The 15066-nt window shown below is 36.2% G+C and overlaps 1 protein-coding gene across 2 annotated transcripts in view; it reads left to right on the top strand.

Moving 5' to 3' along the window:
* Window positions 1–1860: 1860 nt before the first annotated feature.
* The window catches only part of CNTN1 (contactin 1), a gene marked incomplete at both ends in the record, with an annotated part of 85484 nt that continues 72278 nt past the window's right edge, over window positions 1861–15066 (top strand). The window contains one exon of one of the 2 annotated variants that reach the window (XM_079549502.1): window positions 1861–1963. In XM_079549502.1, the coding sequence (XP_079405628.1) occupies window positions 1909–1963 (55 nt within the window). The remainder of the gene's footprint in view (window positions 1964–15066) is intronic. The other variant, XM_079549501.1, reaches the window with a different exon arrangement.

Genomic DNA, 15066 nt, shown 5'->3' with positions numbered 1-15066 from the left:
GCTCTTTATTGGTGCTGTGGATGGGATACACATTAGCAGCTGGAGCACACTAGATACAAACCTTTCTTGCATTTTTTTACTAAGTTTGAACAGAAATGTGAATGTAGGTGCACTCTAGAAGAGGCAGCTGAGATTGCTGTTACTGACCTGACTGCATCTCTGGCTGCCAGAGAAAAATCTGGGAGTCATAAGGTAGAGTTAGGGAGGAGAAATGGGCAGCCCTGGATGATAGTAAAACAGGAGCCCCAAGGGTTTTGGAGGTTTTTCAAGGCAAGGAACAAGGGACAAGTGAAAAGCCCTGCTAGTTGAAATGTATTCTTGGTTGCCTCAGGAAGAGACACGAGACAAGGAACTGAGGCAGGCATATCGAGCAGTAGCTCAGAGACTTGCTAGTAATCACAGCACGATTTATCCCAAGCATACCTACAGATTTAGGTATGTTATTACTTGTGATTTGATATTGAAAACTGCCTGTTTTTGGATGTTTAAGGAGGGAAACTGAGCAGTTTTCAAACAAGATCTAAAGTAATGTTGTGGAAAAAAAGAACAGTACAGTAAAAACTTTGACCTGGGAAGATGGAGAGTCTAGATGAAAGGCAAAAGCTGTGGTCAGTCATTTATACCTGTTATGGAACTCTGGGAAACAGAAGCATCAAGTCTGCATCCCGCTGGAAGTGAAAAGGCCTTTTGAACATGCACATCTCCTAGGATGCATATTCCTGAAGGGTATTTAAGCACCTATGAGCAAATTTGTGTAATGAAAATAGTAACAAAATTTATGAACTGCATAGAGCAGATAAGATCACCACATGCCCAAGATAGAGTAATATTCTGTTAGCGATGGAAATGGTGCTTTGTGTGAAGGTCATAGCTTAACCAGTGCTACAGTAGAGCCAATCAAGAGGAGACAGAAAGAGGTATGAACAAGATGTGATGCATATAAAAGCTGTTTTTATGAAAGCGTGGCAAAAAACCCATTAAAGAAGACAGGAAATTATACACTGCAAAAATGCTGATGCAGTGCCCTAAAGAAATAGACAAAGCCACCAACCAGAAGGAAGAGTCTAGCAAAACACTGATTGAGAAGAGCAAAATGTGTCATAGAAGTAAAGCATTCAAGTAACTAACAATCTCAGAATATTCAAAAGAAGCTACTACGTGTTGCATTAACTTCACTTTAATATATGCTGAGGCAGAATTTCTCTCATAGGGAGAAAAGAAAACTTTAAATATAACATTCCAGTAATCATTATGTTCAGGAAACACATAAAAACTAATACTGCTTTTCCATAGGATCATTGCTTGTGTGCTACAACTTTTTAAGGAATTATATAGCAGCCAAAATAATTAGCCCTGAAGAAGGTTCATGTGCTTTGGTTTCACTGTAATTTTCTTGTAGACTTTAAAATTGTTAATTACTGTGTAGTGTTTACTGAGATCAGGGAGGATAGAATGGTACAAGCTGCATAATATTAGTATTTCTAGTAATCTGAAATCTATAAATGATCTAGATCCAATCCAAAGCATAGTTTTGATTTAGGAAGATGGATATAAAAGAGAATGTTCAGTACTGATAGTTGCTATACAACTTATTACCACCAGAAGGCCTGAGTATTGTGTGGACTTTTAAGGAGTGTGCTGACTGAATAAAAGAGATCATTAATTTAATGTAGAAAATTCAGCAGTACATTAATTATTCAAAAGTCTCTGTACTATATTAACTCATAAGTATTCAGTTTAGACAGATAGTATGGGAATTTAAATTCCCATAAATGATATTAGATAAAGCTTTATGTCAGAATTATTCACTCCTTTTTCTTTCTCTCTAATCAGGTGGTTGTGGTTCTCTGAATACTCGTGTTGCGAGGCAGAATTCCTTTTGAGATAATCTCTGAATCGAAAATAACCATGAGGTTCTTCATCAGTCATCTTGTTACACTCTGTTTCATCTTCTGTGTGTCAGGTAAGATGTGTTAATCCATTTAACTGTCTTCAGTTTTGTGCATTCCAAGGTCAGTTTTGCTTTTTGTATGGTGTCAGTACAGTTAATTAATAAATGTGAGTAAGTATGAGTAGGGAAGTGTACTAAATGCAGATCTGGACTTCAAAATTGTTCTTGGCTATTCCCACTCAGTATACTGAACCAGTTATTTCCTCTAGTTTCATCCAAGGTTATAAAACTGTATCAACTATCTTTTTGTGCACAGATAATCCAGATTATTAGAAGAATGGAAAAATGCCCATGAGAAGACATAATAAACACAGAATTCTCTAATATTGTCACCGTCTAAAATTCACAAAATTAGAATTAGGACATTGTGGTAGGTTTCATAATACAGTGGAGCAATGCTATATATACTAACTTTGATTGAAAATTATAAATAGTAGAACTTTTCATAAACGTAGATGTGGCTGTTTAAATTTGCAGGAACCATATTTCCTATATCTGAAATTACAGAGATTTTTGCAACTCAAATTTTGGTTCAGTTCTAAAAGATAGAAGAGCTCTTTGGAAAGCTAAAATTCAGTATTAAAATTTATTTCTCATTACCCTTTTCAAACATCTCTGAGATTGGTAAAGCCTGTTTCAAACATTCTTGCCAACTTAAATGAATGCTGGTTTTTAGTTGCGGTCATGAATTGGGTTGCCAGTATAGAGCTCAAGAAAGAGAACATTTTGCTTATGTATGGACTGCATGAATTAAGATCTCAGCATGTAAAAAGCAGAATAATTAGACTGTGCATATAAAAAGGTTTGAGAAGTACAAATATTTGTGTGAACTGTGTGGTTATTTTCTAACCTGTATCAGTGTAGGCAGTAAGTTAGTCCCTGCTTTGAGGAAGAAGTTAATGAACATTAGTTTTACTGCATTTACAATAAGACGTTTTTTGGGGATTCCTTATGTAGTTATTTAGTCTTCCAGCAAACTTAGCAGTTCATGTTCTTGCTCAGTCTGGCCCACCATTTCAGGCATCACCTCAATATCACTGCTGTGAGATGATATTATTGAGTCTGAAAATATGATTAATATTGTGCTATAAGTTCACCACCCATAGGAAGCTACTCCAAACAGTTCACGAGTACTTTTTAATTTAAAGGAACACTATTTTATTCTACGAAGCATTAAACTTCGTTCTTTACTCCATGTCTGAATTTATTAGAGGACATACTGACACATAATAAAAATCAAGACCTTTAAAATATTGTAATCTCTTACATTGTATTTTTTATGTATTTAAGGGCCTTGTCTTTGTTAAGATAAGGGAATTGCTGATGGTACCAGAAAAAAAAATCAATTTCACTGCTTTAATACTGGACTTTTTTTGAAAAAAGGCTGTCAGCTACCATCAGTAACATTACATCTGATTCCGTACATATTACACAGAAACATCAACTGTAGGAGACAAGCAAGGGCTAAATATTGGTTGGTTAAAAAAAAAAAAAAAGTTCTATGAGTCAACTACTGGCAAAATGAAATCCATTTAATTCCTTCATGGGCAGCTATTAATAACCAGCTAACAATTAATGCTATTACTTGTGTATTACGTACATTGCAGTTGTGCCCAGAGATTTTGGCACATTGCAAGTGCCTCAGATTGACATTAGAGTGTGGTATTCTATGAATGTCAATAGCAAGATCTGATCCCAAAATAAGGCCCTCTGTTTTATTATGTTGTCCCACAACATCAGATGCAGATTTTGGTGGTGTGGCAGTAGAGACTAAAACTTCCTGCCAGTATTATCTTACATTTTGTTGCTGCACAACAGACTACAGCAGAGGGACAGACTGATAAATCAACATCTAATGTGGAATGTCTGAATGTTTCTAGAGGTCAAAGAGTTGATGTGAGCAAAATGACACTGTGGGCGATGCATTTCAGCAGTGGGTCATCTCCACTAACATGAACTTTGAGGCGCACAGCATGCAGGCTCTTGTTCATCAGTGGTGAAAATGCACAGCTAATGGTGGTGGTTGTGTTGAAAAATAGTGTTTTGTAGCTGCAAATTTGCTATGTCAAATAGTCCTGTACTCTTTGTATTTGTTGTAGTTTCTATTGAAATAAGTAGGAGGCAGTACTTTCAGAGTAACTGACATTAAAAGAATGAAGTTGAGTATAACGATATTGTATGTAGTATGCATTGATAGATTTATAGCAATATTTAGTTTATCTTTCATTTGATGATAGTTGGCTGTGTTAGGTTCAGGTGAGTTGATTAGGAGCCAGTGGTGTGAAGGGTTTTGAATGTGGGTAAGTTATAATAGAGCTGGTTTTATAAGGATCTTCAAGTTCAAACGAAATTCCTGACTTCTGGTAAGGAATAAGTTCAGGACTTGCATGAATTTTAATCAAAAGCCAAATTTAAGACTTATTTCAAGAGTAAAAAATTATGGCACAGTCTACCAACGCGAAGAATTCGTAGTGTTTTACAGTCGGAGTTCATTATCCCTAGTGTATTATTACAAAGCTGGGTAGCACACACACAATCAAGCTTTATTTTGCATTCCTAATTGAATAGCCATTTGAATTAAGAAGTCTGTTTCTATCATTTGGTCATTTTAGAGCCGTTTTAGATTATATCTGAATCTTTGCAGTCTTTGCTCTGCCCTAGCACTTGAATCTCGCTAAAGAGTTTCTCATTTCGCATGAGTGCTAGAGTTGCTGGTAATTAGCCGTAGCCAATTTTCATTTTCGGTATATCTTTTGGCAATGAAAATGTCATAAAGACCACTAAGTGCTTAGCTGCAGACATAAAAAGGCTTGCTTGAGAGTGTTCACAGCATGGTTAAAAGATGAAAGATACTGTGGAAAAGAGGGAGCATGATTAGAATGATCGGATTGAGTTTTAGGAAGTATTCTTCGACATGGGATGCTATAAAGAGGAATGCTGTAAATGTAAATAGTAACAGAGAATGTGGAAATTGAGAATGTTTTATGAGTAAAGACCATGAGTTCTCATATAGCAACCAAAGAAGCCAGAGATGATATTGAAGAGAGAAGTTAGCGGGGAACAGATTTTGAAAGCACGATTTTAAAAACTTTGCTTCAACATTTTTTAAGTAAACACGGGGTTTCATGGGAAGTGTATTTTGCTCAAGTTGCCTTCTGTAATACTGGATCCACAGTTCTAAGGGGCTTCTACAAACTAAGTTCCCTTGGGCAAACCAGTTCACAACCAGCGCCACCGGTCGGGGTTTCTGCAACCCATGGCTCCTAAGATGTAGTATAAGATCTGCTCTGGAGCCAGAAATACAATAGCTTTCAGAACCAGTGTCCTTCCAGGTGTACGACCATCTGGTCTGTCTTAGGTTCAAAGATAGCTGCCAAAAAGCCTAAAAGTACTGAGACTTTGTGCTTTGGATTAAACTTTGTGAGCCTCCATAAATATGTACTGGAAGTACCTGGAAAAAAAGAAGGCAGGAAACTGAAAAACTGAATGTTATGTTGACTTGAGATTTTCAGAATTAGGCCTGCAAGGGTCACAGTGATTTTCTCACTCTATGTGTCAAGAATTGTTATCTGTTTGCTTTTTTTCTTTTTTTCTTTTCCAAACAGGTCTTCTTCCTATTACAGGAAATTTACAAAGGTTTTCCCTTTCCCTTTCCCTTTCCCTTTCCCTTTCCCTTTCCCTTTCCCTTTCCCTTTCCCTTTCCCTTTCCCTTTCCCTTTCCCTCTCCCTTTCCCTCTCCCTCTCCCTTTCCCTTTCCCTTTCCCTTTCCCTTTCCCTTTCCCTTTCCCTTTCCCTTTCCCTTTCCCTTTCCCTTTCCCTTTCCCTTTCCCTTTCCCTTTCCCCTCCCCTCCCCTCCACTCCCCTCCCCTCCCCTCTCCTTTTTTTCCAAAAGTAAAATATATGGTTTTTAGAATTTTGGAGTTTTCTCTGCAATAAAAACCCAAACTTTTAGCCACTTCTGTTTTATGGTAATCAGGGGCAGAAGTTAAAAATTAACAATGACTAGCCATTTTCCATTAGAGGGGAATGTGAAGCTACTTAAATGAAGGGAAGAAAACATTACACAAATCAGTGTATTGGGAGCTTAGGCAGAAATCATCTGCCATGAGACAGGAGCAGTATTTATTTTCCAGGTAAATTAGTGCTTGAAATGTAGCCTTGCAGATGAAAGCTGATGAAAAAGCTGTAAGTAATTTGGTCTTTCACTTAGTGATATAACAGTCAGTTATAATAAGGGTTGCTTTTCAGAGTGCACTTTGAGCAGCACAAGGCAAATGAGAGCAGTGAATCACTCCTCAGGGAACATCAAGATGGATGTCAATCCACTGCCAAAAAAGTTATTTCACGCCTATTACAAATAATATTTGACTCTACTTCTCTTTCCTCTGACATCTCCAACATACTTCTCCATTGCCATTGACTTCCTATTAAATTCATATACTATTGCTGAGTTTGGTTTTCAGGCATTTCTTTCATCTATCTTATCCCATATAAATCAGTGAATCATATTGTATCTTCACTTGGGAGAATAACCTTGGGCCAAAAGAATTAAGAGTCTGTTTCAGCAACAAAAAGCTAACTAATAACTGCAAAAGGCTTTTTTTTTTTTTTTTTTTTTTTTTTTTTTCTGTGTGTGATTAGTGAGTACTGGATTACATTTGGCTGTAAGAAGAATCAAATAGAAAAAATATTACTCCTTTCCTTTATTTTTTTTTTCATTCTGATCAAACTGATGTACTTTTTACCTTGAGTTTCATATTGCAGAGTCTGGTAATATTTGATTTTGGGTCAGATCAGGGCTCAAAAGGCACCCTGCCATTCTAGGAACTATTTTCATTTGTGCAAAATGAATTGATAGTCCAAGGGTAAAAGTGTCAAAACCACTTCCATTATTTATGGAACCTAATGCCTTGTTTTCGAAAATCATTTCAGTGAAAGCTATAAGCCTGAAAGTCAGTATGACACAGGGCTTCTCAGTACAGGACAGTTACTGTGATGTATAAATGAGGATGCCATTAAACAGCATGCTGAATTTCTGACTATGTTGCTGATATTTCATATGCACTTGTGTGGGGAGATTATGCAGAATAATAACACACTCTAAATTAATTTTTAATTTGCTGAGTATTGTCTTTCCCACAAGATCAAGTTGTTAGGCCCTTAAGTAACTTTTGAAATAGTCCTTACGTTTCTGAGGAGGATTCATGTAATAGGCAAGTGTGTGTATGCTGAAAAGTACTATAATAATTTCATATTGGCAAACTCTAAGAAGCAAACTTCACCTTTTCATTCTTAGGCATAAGTGGATAAAATTGCTTTTAGAAGAGTTGGCGTATTTTATACTAGGAACTTGTTATAAAAGTGAAACTACGTAATAAGCTACATGGTTCATGAAGGACTTTGTTGGCATGTATCTTGTCTTACTCAGTGGGTTTCAAAGAAGCTGAATCATTTGCTATCTCTGGAGTCTCGCCTCCCCTTGTCAGCAGGGGGTGCTGACAAGAATCATCCAAGACTCAGAGAAACAATATAAATCAGTATACTGAGAGCACCCTACCAACAATTGAGACACTACTTTGAAGTAATATTGGCTAATTTGCTAATAATGATTAGTGTTACAGGTAAGAGTACTTTGGCCAAGGAGTTACTTATATGCTAAAAGTTCTGAGACAATATTAGGCAACAGCTACTTCAATGAGTGAAAGAACAAAAAAATGAAAGAGAAAAGAAAAAATGGGGAAAGAGAAACAGACAGATAGATAAACACAGCAAAGCAGAGTAGTTCTCATCTCTTCAATTCAGGGATGTCTTGGTGTCAGAGGGTCCTGATCTTTGGTAGTGTTGAGTCGTCCAAGGTTGTGGTGGTCGGTTGAAGACTAATGATAAACATACATACTCTTACTTAATGGTCCAGTAATCCAGTTCTAGATCTTGCAAATTTTAATCAGCAGAGATAAGAGAAAGCAGGGAGACACCAGCTTGTGTCTTGCCTTCACAGGATGGCATCATCTTCCAGTGGTATCATCTCCCAGTCTCCTGTATCAATCTGGAAAAATTTGCTCCCAGGCCAAGTCTTCAGCCAGAAAAAATTCCTGGGCCTCCCTACTTGAAAGCAAACAGCTCCAAAGAAATGCATTTGAATGTAAAACTGCCCACAAAGTGTTGTAGATTGTCTTATGTTGATTTGACACAATACGTTCATAGCCAGTCTCAGACAGTGTGCGTGAGAAGGTTAAAAGATGGAAGTGATTCTCCTACCTTTTCAGTCCAAATAAGTAGAGGTAGCCTTCCCCAAGACAATTTAGTCTAGTATGAAGTGAGACTATTTGAGTGGTTACTTTTTCTGTTTTGAGTTCTGGCTGGCTCTTGGTGATTGATGTTCCTCTAACATTTTTCTGGCTAACACTGGTGCCTCCATCAGCATAACAGAGTCTTCTTTCTAGATGATTAAATGCTTCATCATGAGTTTTTTTGACATTAGCATGTTATTGCCTCAGCATATTAGCTTCCCATAAAGGCTAAGTATAACTTATCCCACCACAAACCTTAGAATATATAAAGCTTGGATTTTTAATATAGCAGTAGGTTCAAATATGTGTTATGAACTGAGTTGAAATCTACATAATTTAAAACTTTCAGCCATGTAAGATGGTGTTATTCACAATCCTAAAGACAGTTATAGGGTGGGTTTTTTTTTTTCATAAAATATGAAATGGACAAATGCACTTAATACTGATTTATCATGTCTGCCATCTCCATGTTTGGGTCTTAGAAAACCATTTAATGCTACTGCAGGGTTTTTGACATTTGTAGATAAATAATCACAATGTACTTTGTGATCATAATGATCCGAAACCTGAAAGTGCTTTGTTTGCCTTCCTGCTAGCATGGTACAGATATTTTGTCTGATTTGCAGATCAGCTTGGACCCAAGCACTTGTGGGCTTCTTGTGTACTAGTAGGTGCTCTTTTCTGTGACATTGAAAACAGTATGGAATATGCTTCTAAATATCATACGGTTTCCAAGCTTTCAGTGATGATGTAGAACTTGATGAGTAAGTGATAGTTGAGGTAATTAATGAGTCCATGGTTCTTCTGTTCAGTAGCTGTTAACACTCAAGGTTAATCTGGCCATGTGCTGTGTCAACAGATCTTTGTCCCTCTCTCATGTGAAAATATGTAACAGGATACAACAATGCCAGATAGATCAATACTGATGATAGTGATACTGAATGTCTGTCTCAAGCAGACACACTTAGCAATGGTAAATGACAGAGAAATAGAGAAGAGTACATGAAGCAGGAGCAGAAGATCCTCAGTGGAGTGACAAAATAAAATGGTATTGAAAATAATTTTATGATGGCTAGAAGTGGGAACAACGCAATTTCACACAGTATAGCTTCTTTCTGACACTGACTTCCTGAAAACTTTTTACTGTGATTTGTTATTGCTACATCACGTTTTTTGGTGTTTTTAGAATCAAGTTGATTTTCATCCAGCACAGGACTTGAGTACGTGCTTAACATTGCATTCAAAAGTAATCTTGTTTAATTGGATCTACTTATGTTCTTAAGTTTTGTGATGAATCAGGTGCCTGAAATAATATGAGACTTTTAATGAACTTTCAGTGCTGTCTCATTGTTATTTGCCTTAAGCAAACAATATATCATTTTACCCTTTCTAAAGATAATCTTAAAGATCTTAATGTTTCCAGAAGAAGCTCTTATCCATTAATAAAACTGTTACCATCCTTTATTGAAAATATATTCTCCTGACCTAATTGAATTATTAGGCATTTATCCATCAAAAAACTACCTGCCAACCTTCTTTACAATTACCTTTGAAATGAAATGTTTTATGCACAGATATTTATGAAGGAAAAATCCATATATATTTTTTTACATCTCTGCTTTTATAAAGCAAAATGATAGCTTGTTTGCTCTAGCATGCAATCTGTAAATCTTGAAAAGCATTATTCAAATCTTTATCCCTTTATTTTTTAGCAGTGCCTTCTAGTACATTGAATTTGGGTTTTCTGGTCTTGGAGTCTGAGATTTTTGTATTATACAATTGCAGTAAAGAAAAGCATTTGCAAGAGTGTTTGCAGGATTAGGGCCTTAGGATACTTGCACTGTAGTTTCTGAACATAAGCATTCATAGTTATTTATAGCACCGCATGTTTTACTACCAGCCTTTCACTGCATTTCAGCAATCTATCATTTCCTTTGTTAGTTTATTTTACATAAGTTACTGTACTCACTAATCTTTTCCTGTTTGACATGCAAGTTGTTCTTACTGAGTAAATCACCTTTTCAGTGGTGTCAGATCTGGGAGCATTTCCAGGAGCCTGAGTGCCCTAAATACAGTTAAGTGAACGCATGCTCCATTTTGCTTAATTGACTGTTTCCTCTTAAGGACCAGTTACTTCTCTGTTTTTGTTTTTTTTTTTTTTGTGTGTGTGTGTGTGTTTTAATTTAAGGATTTAGCAAGATTCAAGATATGCTAGAGCAACTGAGGCAAATATACAAATGGACATCCATTAAAAATATCTTGCTGTTACAGAATGAGAGTCATTTGGGTGAAGTGACTTAATCTTATATTTAATGTCACCTTTAGTGTATTTTCCCATTTAATATCCACATAGCTACATATCCACCATTTCTGATTAATCAGTTTAAATGCATAACATTTTTAAAAGTTGTGTAATGATACTGTACATCACCCATGACAGTTCTGTTCTAAAGGGAAATGTGGGTCGCTTTTGTACATTCCAGAAAGATAAAGCATAAATAATTCTGTAAACAAGGATGAAGTTTAAAAAATACATTTTTACTCCTCAATGAACTTTCTGCATTAAATATAGATTATAACTGCCCTGTAAAGACAACGTGAAAAGGCATATCTTGTAAAAAAATGTGGAAAATGAAGACGTACTTGTAATCTTTCACAGATTTATCAAATTACAAAAGAGATAAAATGTTAATTTATAACATTATTTGCTTATTATCATACTAATTGCAAGAAGACATGAAGGTAAACAGATGTTTAACATGATTTATTGGCCTCTCTTTGAATGAGAGACATGCAAGGAAATCATTACAGAAGAGTAACAGTAAAATTTCAGTATATATTGGGAATTTTCTGTTTTCTACTTTTTTTGTATTCAAATTGAGCAGAGAATTGATGGCACAGAATGTGAGAATGGGTATATTGCTTGGGCAGGCAGAAGCCTGTACAAATTAGTTACTGAACAAAGAAAAATTTCAGGAATTATCCATTTTGGATTCCCTCCAAAGTGAACTATCAGATAGAAAGTAGCTTCCTGCATTCATGTGGCAACTGTCTCGAAGAGGGAAAAAAAAACAGATAATTTGAATGATGGTGGCTGTTCAATGTTAAATCAAGTAAGATGATATTATTACGGGCTCTGCATCTAAACATAGATGCAGAGTGTCTTCATTTCCCATTTTCCAGATTTTCTTCCGTGTGAAACAGAAGTCATTATTAAGACCATCAGCTTTTTGATACTCCTTGTGTTTTATTTTTATCATCCCTATGATTCCCCTTGCTAAAAGTATCAACGAAAACCCGAGGCTGCTTAACTGCAGGCAGTCTGCTGTACTTGAGCTTGTTCCTTTAGCTGCCATGGAAGACAATGCGCCAGAGGCTAATTCTCATCTCATCAGAAAGCTGCTAAATCTCTGAAACTATCCAAGTGTGGGACTGGCAGAGAAGAAAAAAATGATTGAACCTAGAATGAGTTGTTAAAAATTGTTGGTGGGGAGTCTGACTCCGTTAAGCGCAGTAGCACAGCAGGTGTGGGGCCCTTTGTGCCAGCTGCTGTGCCAGATGCTGAGGGTTGCAATTTGCTCAGACCTGTGAAGCATGATGAGGTTGCTGCAGCAGGTTGTCACAGACACTATATTTCTGTGGAGAAATTGTTTGTGTATAGAAAACTGGCTTGTGCTTGGCAGACTTCAGATTTCTGGGATCTCTCAATGTTGTGCCTAACTGAAGGTACTAAATTCTGTCCATTACCGTACCTGTGCTTCAGGGCAGCGGTAGCCTGGGCCCATCTCTCTCTCATTCCCTGGGTTAGAATTCAGGCAGTTACATCTCTCTGATTGACAAACAGAGCCTGATATGCTGAAGCAGCTTTCACAGAGCACAACGTGAAGCAGTGCAGTCCCCTCTAGTCTGCAAAAGGAAGAAAAGATTGTGTACGGCAAGTTTCCTCTTTTTTTCTGGTTTAAATTTTAAAATAGAAAGTTGCTGAACTTCTCTCTTCAGCTTCACTGAAGCTCTTTTGTCATATCTAGTGTCCTATTTAATCCAGAAACTAAATTCTTCATTAGAAATAGTTTTAGGAAAGCCCTATGGACTTCCTACACTCTCAGTCCCACGGAGGCAGATACCCTGACTGACAGTAATTTTACCCCCAGGGACTTCATAGATTAAAGCTATGCTTCAAAATGTGTTAGTTAGAGATCCAAATGCAGTGACTGTGCTGGCAGTAAGTGATACTCAGAGGTACTGTTCACACAAAAAAAGGAACATTAGGGTCTGATAAAGTATTTGGTAAATTATCTGTTATAAGAATCTGTTATATATCTGAATTTACGTTCCTGTATATATTGAGACTGTTTCAATACATTTCTGTGTAAGGTTTGTGGAAAAAATAATTTTTATGTGGCTTCCAGGAGAAATCATTATTATTAAATTTTGCTAAGGAGGAACAGATACACTGTTATATCTTAGAACATGTGACGGTGTGAGGACAATGTTAACTCTTCATGCTTGACCTCCCCATGTTCTTTGGGTGTCTGAGCCCTGCAGAGCAAATAAGAAACAGAAAGCACAGTTGCACTTCTGGTGCTGCACTGGAGCGGCAGAACAATCTCTTTAGGGTAAGGACTTTTTTCTTGGTGCAATATCAGTGTGCTCCCTGACCTTCCACTGAGGTTTATTTATGCTGCTGCAAGACAAGTGAAACTAATTATATAAAAACAGGCCCCTTATCAGGTGTGGGAGCTCCAGGAGAAGGCTTTCATTTTGGGTTTGGTGCCAGTAGCCTCACCTGGGAGACTGCAGGTCACATTTCACAGTTGAATTAATAAAACCAGACTCTGGAAAAATTCATATGACTTTGTTTTAACTTTCTATGAGCTCAGTACATTATACGAATTTCATCTTTCTATGTGGTTCATAAAGAGGGGATGGATTAATTACCTGCTTGAAGTACTCGTCAAAGCCCTCAAAAGAGAGCTGATACATGACTATTTTGAATGAAATCACTAACTTTTAAAATTACATGAGATAAATCCCACAGTGTCAAGAGTCTCACTCTGAATTTACTACCGTACACAAGAAAATAGGCTAAGTAAGAAAGAAAGATGAAAGGATACCTATTCTTGCTATCTCTTCATTTATTAAACTTTATCTCTCCTCGCTATCATCTCATTAAGACTTGAGATACAGGTGCACTGCAAACCCAGACTATCTATAAGAATGCCTTTTGAAGCATTTTATATTCCTCACCACACAGCTTGTAAAATACTCCCTAAAAATAAGAATGATGTGAGCAATCTTTATCTGAAAATGGATAAGACAAAAGTAAACAATTATGCTTTATTTACTTTTCTGTACTGGAAAAAAAATAAGCCCATGAACTGCCGTTTTCTTCTGTGAAATAAACAACTTTACAATGGTTTTTAATTAACTATATATATTAACTTTCTTGTCTGACTGTGTTCACAGTAATTTCTATAATTATAAGGAGCTTTGCTTCATGACATTGTAGAATCATGGAATCATAGAATTCTTATATGGTTATCCTTAATCTATGAGCAAAATGGATTTTCAGAATTGGATCCTTGAAAGGCTGAAGTAGCTGATAATAAACTGTCTTACCTGAAAGAGATTTGGATGGTCTCTCTCAACAGAAAAATTACTTGCTTAGAACTCCAACCCACTGAAATTGATGGTTTGAGTCCAAGATTATATAATGTCTATGATAGCAAGTTAGCATAGTTTCATAATGCTATGTGGAATGTAAATATTACCTTTATGTTTAAGGGCTTCCATTGGATATGGGAACAAGATGAGTGGTTGTGCATGAATGCTTTTGATGTATTTTTTTACTTCAGTATTTCAGGCTAATAAGAGGAAAGACTCAAGAGACAGGTAAAACATCAGAAGATGAAACACAGATCTAACATATGAACTTTCAGTAAAATTAGAAACTTGAAGATCTTCAGGTACTAAAATTTAGATATTTTAAAAAAGTTTTCATACTTCAGGCTTACGTAATGGAATAGAAATGCTAAAAATTATGAAGCCTCACATGTGCAGTTTTTAGAATCAGTCAAAAATGCATCTTTTGGGATAATTCAGTGTGCTAGGTTTGGTAGGATCTACCTAGATCACATGGAAACACCAGGTAATCAGTCATCCTTTTAAATGAATTTTGTAATAAAAGAAAAAGTGAGTTATTTGCTGTTTTTAAAAAGATTAAAATTCATGTATTTGGGAAAGTCAAACATGGGAAAAATGAAAGGGACGTTGCTCTGAATATGAGTAGTATGCACATCTTGCATCAGATCTGGAACAGACATGGAAAATCTAGCTAATTAGAAATAACAATAAAATGCTTTGTCTTAAGGAGGATAATACCAAACAAACAAACAAAAAAAAAAAATTCACTGATAAGAATTTTTCTGAATTAATACAACAATTTAGCTATTAAAACAGTATTTGTTCAGAACAATCTTTTTCAGATACTGTTCTAAAGAACTGTGTGAAGGAGAAGTTAAGAAGAAAGAAGCTGAATTCTGCACTGGTACATTTGTGTGCAAGCTAGCTCTGCTCACTCTTTCCTATGCAATGAGAATTTCCTACACTTTTCCTACACTTTTCTTAAACTTATCTTAACACTGCCCTCATTTCTGCCTATAAATTGTGTCTGTATTTTGATTTCTACACAGGCCAGTGTTTTCCTAGTACCTGATAAATACCTTTTTGTCTATTTCCTCTCTTTTCCTCTGGTTTCCTTCCCTCTTGTATCCTAAGCAGTTCTGTAGTTATGCCTCTTATTTTTTTTCGTTATGCTAATATAAA

Source organism: Tetrao urogallus (genome assembly GCF_951394365.1).
Source record: "Tetrao urogallus genome assembly, chromosome: 1".
In the NCBI taxonomy this organism is placed as follows: Eukaryota; Metazoa; Chordata; class Aves; order Galliformes; family Phasianidae; genus Tetrao; species Tetrao urogallus.
The sequence above is the reverse complement of the archived record's forward strand: the minus strand, read 5'-3'. Positions and strand labels throughout refer to the sequence as shown.